The following is a 6,077-nucleotide window of genomic DNA, read 5'->3' on the forward strand; positions in this document are numbered from 1 at the left end:
TTATGAATATAGTGCTTTTGTATACAAGATTTTGTTTGAATGACTAATATTTTTGGTGTTTTTGTCTGGACGTTACCGTTGTTTCAGCCACAGTTCTTACATGGCCTCCCACCCCGGCCTCACTTATTCGCTTGCCTTCTAATTCTGCCTGTTAGCTTTTGTATTTACACTTTCTAATCCATGTAATAGGGTTGGGAATCCCCTGAATTCTTGCACTTTCTTCCAGCATAAAGCTTGAAATAATTAATGAAAAATGTTCATCATTTTTCTAAAAGTTTGCCTCTATACTAGATTTCTGGGTCTTTTCTCCCTCAATTTTGTCTTTCTCTGATAAATATTCATTATGGATGCAGGTTTTTATTTTCTTCGATTGTTCACATTAAAACATCGGACGGTTTGAGAAGATCTAAAATTTTTACAGTAAGAAGTGACTTTATATACTTGTATGCATTTGGGTTTCATTTCTGGACTTGGAGGCAAGATATGTGTTGCTGAGGTGTGTGTGTTTCTGGCAGTCCACAAATATAATCGCTCAAATGTAGTCACCCCTCTGACTTCTGTAACCTGGCCTCATGGCCTGTTTCACCTCCATCTTCCTGCCACTGCACACCTGTGGAGAACTCTTTTTCACTTCAGTCCTTATCAGCACCCTGTCTGATTTCCCCTTATTTGCCATTTAATTATTTACTCTCAGTAAATGACCTAACTTCTTTATGATAGTATCTTGCCTCCCTAACTAGATTATAAAGCCCTGCTGAACAATATCTAGTTTTGTTTATTTTTTATATCCTTCAGTGCAGAGCATATGTAAGAGGTGTGCAATAAATATTTGAATTAGTGACTCACCAAACCAAAAAAAAAAAAAACCTTGAAGTCTACCTAACTTCTCAAGATTATTTAGTTGAGCACATTTAAAAGCATTTGAATTCATTTTTTAGTGTAATACTTATTATTTATGTCAACTAAATTCCTTTGCAAATCTAATCAATATAGTACTATAAATTGGTGATTCTAAAAATGTGTGTTGCAAACTACATTTTTGGTGTTAGTGAAAAATGGAGATTCCTGAATTTATACACTAATGCAGTCTGATTCCTGGTTGAGACCAGGAATCTGCATTTTCAAAAGCTCTCCCAGATTCTTATGTATGCTAAATTTTTAGTACCACTGGGATTGAGAAGAAGTTGTTAACTTCATTTGGAATAATTCAGGTAGATTGGAAGTTTAGCTTAAGTTGGTATATGGGGACAATAAACATTGAAATTGTATTTCGATAAATGTTAATTTCAATTTGATATTTCAAAAGTTAGTTTTTTGACATGAGTCTACAAATAAACGTTACTGATGTTGTATAATTTTAAGAGCATGGAATGAAAATCCTAAAAATGTAACAAATCCCAACTAACCTGAGAATTACTGAGGTGAAACAGAATAAAATCACTGAAACACACCACTGTATATAACTAACACTTAAGTTACTCCTAAGACACAATTTTATAATGAAATGCTACTCTCTTCCAAAACCTGAAAATACAATTGAAAAACAAGTATTACATGACACACTCCAAGTTACAGTGTTTACTGATATTTTTAAAATTCTGAATCATTTATTGCTATTGTGAAGAAGTTCTGGAATGTGTTGAACGGAGGCTTTTCAAGTATTGCATTCAGATAATGCAGACTTTATCTGTGTCTTAGGAGTTAAATAAACCATTAATAAGTAATCCAACAGTATAATGAAACGATCACCAAACAAGAGTGACACAGTACATCGCTGCTGGTAGCAAGTAATTGAAATGAAACAAGTCTGTTTAAAGGAATAAGTGCAAGCAATTGAGCAAGGGCTTTTTGTTAGAAAAATCAGGAGTTTTCTGGCTGTGTTTTTCATCTGTGTTACAATGTTTTCCTCCCTGTTGACCTTTTGACATTTTGCACTTAAAAAAAAAATAATATTTTTAAAATATTTCAATGACAGTTGACAGCGTTTTGCACTTCTTAAACATATCATTTTATGCAGGCCCTGTTTTGGTAGTGAAACAATGGTGTTCTTTATTCTGCGAAGATGCTTACATCTTTTACTTATGTGGTTATATTTAATTCTTTTCTATAGATTGATAATTCATCATGTGATTTGGCAGAAGAGCTTCCTTCAACCTCAAGCTAATAAAATGGAGCTGTCGTTTATATGGACCAAAGCCTAAGCTGAGTGCTTTGTCACACCATCGCATTTAACCCTCACTAGAGTCAGCTTGTGTGGAAAGGAAAATAAGGATACAGAGCGCATGCAGTAACCTGTTTCAGATTATCCAATATTTGGGTTTTGGTTTTTTTCCTTATTTGATACATTGTGTAGCCCTATTGGAAGTAGAAAGGGAGACTTTTCCACTCCCAAACTCAATTTTCTCCCTCACTTAATGGAAGATATAAAGCCACAAACATTACAGGCTGAAAAAGGGAAGGTCTACCTGGGTTGGAAATCTGGCAAATGAAGTCTTAACTCCTGGTAGAACTGAAAGCAGAGCTAGGGGGACAAGTTCAAGGTCGAGAATCTGGACTATTTTCCTGGTTCTTTGAGTGACACAGTGTGAATTCATTATTTTGTTTCCATTTCCAATCCCAAGAACTCCAGATACACCCAGGATCAAATATAAATAAAAGCACATTCGAAAAATCAAAAGTGATTTTTGGATTATCTGGGTCACTGGTCCTTTCCACTAATGTGTATAATCAAGAGCTGACGATACCACAGATGATAAGCAATCCTTTGATGAAAAATTTGATGCTTTATTCCTTATAATAGTTTAATTTTTGTTTTTACAAGTTTTAGTTTTGACATGCTTATTTTTGAAGAATGCCCTGTTTAGTCCTCTGAATTATAGAATGTCATTTGAAATACTTAGCTATTTAAGGGAAGGAAGACTTAAGTCACGTTTCAGGAAAAGAAGTCCAACTGGGAGTAACAACTTAGGGCACACTGGAAAACATAAAGTATTAACTATGGCCGTTGAAATAACAAGTTAGCAATCATAAACTAGACTCCCATCAAGATGAAACTTTCATTCTTTCCCTGTCCCCCCACTGTATTTTCTCTTGCATATAACTTTGGTAATGCACTTGTCAGGGCAGTTGTTAAATTCACATTTGTATGCTGACCATGAGGACTGTTTTGGCTTCCAAGTTGGTCAAGTTGAACTGCTTTGAAGCTAGTAATCTGCTGAATTAACTGACTTCTTTCATGGTATTCCAGAACAAACAGATCCCCTTTAAAAATCCCCACTTTTGTTATTTCAGGTGGCTTGAGTCTGTTATTCTTACATAAAGATGTTAGGGTTCTTCCAAGAGAGGTTCAAAGAGAAATTTAGAAATAAAATGTTAAGCAGATTAAAAAGACATTTGGTATAATGATCATGTCACTGGGCGAAAGATGATGTTAAAATTGGTCATCACTTTACTGTGTAGCCAGTCACTGTTTTTGTTTTTTGTTTTTGTTTTTTTCTTAACTGGCATAAAATGTCTCACAGTAGCCCAAACATTTAGAAAGGAATGTCGACACTAGGAACACATCAGAATAATAATATTTATTGAGTGCTTACCCTCACAACCCCTGGGAAATAGGCACTATTATCCTCATTTTACAGATGAGGAAACTGAGGCATAGAAGGGTTAAGACCATATGCCTAAGGTAAGAATGAAAAGGTATCAGATCAAGAAGATAATGTAGTATAATGGGAGCATGGAATTCAGAGATGTGCAGAAAGGGTCTCAAATTCCAGCTGTGATGCTTACTAGCTGAGTAATTTTGAGCACATTTCTTAGCCTCTGAATCTCAACATCCTCAACTGTAAAATGGGATTGTAATATCTGCTCTAAGATGGTTTTGTGTAAATAGTAAATAATACTGAACATTTATTGAGTGTTTGCTATGTATTCTAAGCATTTTATATTCATTTAATTTTTACAACTCCATTATGTAGGCACTTTTATCATTTTTATTCTCAGGAAAACATTAGAGAAGCTAACTTGCTAGTTAATAGTAGAACTGGGTTTCAAAATACCTAGCATAACCCCGGACAAATAATAAGCATTGATAATAGTAACTATGTTATCAATATCTAGAGAAAGTGGAATGTTTGTGATAGATAGTAATACTTCCCTTTTCTCATGATGCCTTTAATAATAAATAGTGGAGAATGACAAGAGTAGAAAAAAATACCAGGTTTATGGGGCCTATTTAGGGTGATCTAAGGCTGTGCATCAGCGTGAAATAAAAAAAGAATAAATTAATTTTTAGCAAATTTGATTTCAACTCTTGCATGATATATACATTAAAACAATTGCTGCTACTCTTTCATCATTGGGACCAGTCAAATGGACGTACGTAGGCAAAGTATGAAAACCATAGACAGTCATATCTAGATATATATCTGCATGTTTATGTGTAACCAGGTCTTGTTGCCACCTAAATGAATTTAGTAAGAATCCTAAAATTGTGTTTTGGGACTGTTTTGCACATTTTGTTATCTATCTTTTTTGACTAAGGATGGTTGCCAAGTGAGTTTACTTTTAAAACATAATTAGTTCTCCAACCCCAATTTTGTTTTTCCTCTCCTGTATCCCCAGCCCTATTCGTGGTACACACACACACACACACACACACACACACACACACACACACACCAGAATTATACAAATGATGGCTTTTAAAACTCCAGCATTAAGCATAAAAAGGCCAAGGAATGATTGGAACCAGTATACTTGAGCCAAAATGGTTTATCACATTCTAAAAAAGAATCTTTGGCGTTAACGGAGAAACCAGAACCCATTGAAAAGCATAATGACGGCACAAACGTGCAGTATGTGTGAAGCTGTGATCATTCCTTTAATCTCTCCTACCAGAGAAAAACTAGACAATGTGCCCGTTGTTTAAATTCCCACGCACACTCCTCCCATATCCTGCTAAAACATTGCTTTGTTTATACATACATTTGTATAAAATGCAAGCAAGCACCCAGGCTCAACTTCTTGGAAATGAGGTTTGAGTTCCTGAAGGAGATTCAGAGTTTTGGCTCTTCATTCAGGTTCAAAAACAAAATGCTGGTCACAGAGCTAGCTTTATGACTCCAATTTCAACAACCAAATGGTCTCCTGCAAATAAATGACTACCTTCCACACCCAAGCAATAACTACCACTTCGGAAGGCTATGGAGTGAGCTCATTCTTAGGAAGGAAACCCCCTGTTTGTTTTTGTTCTGTTTTTTACATTTGTGAAACTAATTTCTAAGCAGTATCTTAAAGGTGTCTTTAAGACATCTTCCTGCCACACGAGGGTTTCTGTAACATTCATAACAGTTTTATTTTTTTGGTGTTCTATGACACAATTACACGTCAATAATAACCATAATCATAGTAGCTAAAACTAGTGGGGACCTAACTATGTTCCAAGCACCTTGCTAAGCCCTGTCTGAGCTTAGCTCACAGAATTCGTTCAACACCTCCACTGGGTAGATGCTGTTACACTCCGTTTACTGGTGACATTTTGTCTATATAAAATTTGTTAAAACACTGTTATCTTGCTCTTCAGTGTTTAGAGAAAACGTTCTGTCTTGAAAGTCATAATTATTATGCCTCACTTTTTAATTGCTGCTTAATTTTCATAAAATATTTTCACTTATCTAGCTCATAGTTTAGACATGTCGTGAACTAGGAACTCCGCTATACTATTTGCTGGGCATACAGAGATCAATGGGGTATTTTCCCCATTCTCAGAGCTCATTGTATAGGAGGGAAGGCAAAATGTACACCAAAATTATTGAATCATAAGTTCAGTGATAGAAATATATGTAAGTTATAGGGATAGCAGAGAGGAGGAAATGTGGATGAGGGATTGAAGGTATTAAAGATGAGCTGATGAGCTGATCTCTGGATGAGCTGATACATGAATTGGACATTAAAGGAGAAAAATAATCAGATCAGCAAACTGGAAAGGATCCCACAGAGAGCAAGCAACATGTGCAAAGGCATTAGAGGCATGAAACCCACTTGACATATATGATCTAAATAAGAACCCATTATATCAT

The 6,077-nt window shown here is 35.3% G+C and overlaps 1 protein-coding gene across 2 annotated transcripts in view; it reads left to right on the plus strand.

The window, feature by feature from the left end:
• The window catches only part of CCDC34 (coiled-coil domain containing 34), a 33,903-nt gene extending 31,237 nt beyond the window's left edge, over positions 1–2,666 (plus strand). For both annotated transcript variants that reach the window (XM_081064067.1, XM_081064066.1), the window contains one exon: positions 2,111–2,666. Coding sequence is in view for 1 of the 2 variants with exons in the window: in XM_081064066.1 (XP_080920192.1) it covers positions 2,111–2,164 (54 nt within the window). In the remaining variant the exon portion in view is untranslated. The remainder of the gene's footprint in view (positions 1–2,110) is intronic.
• Positions 2,667–6,077: the final 3,411 nt, after the last annotated feature.

Source organism: Rhinolophus hipposideros (assembly GCF_964194185.1).
Source record: "Rhinolophus hipposideros genome assembly, chromosome: 10".
Classification (NCBI taxonomy): domain Eukaryota; kingdom Metazoa; phylum Chordata; class Mammalia; order Chiroptera; family Rhinolophidae; genus Rhinolophus; species Rhinolophus hipposideros.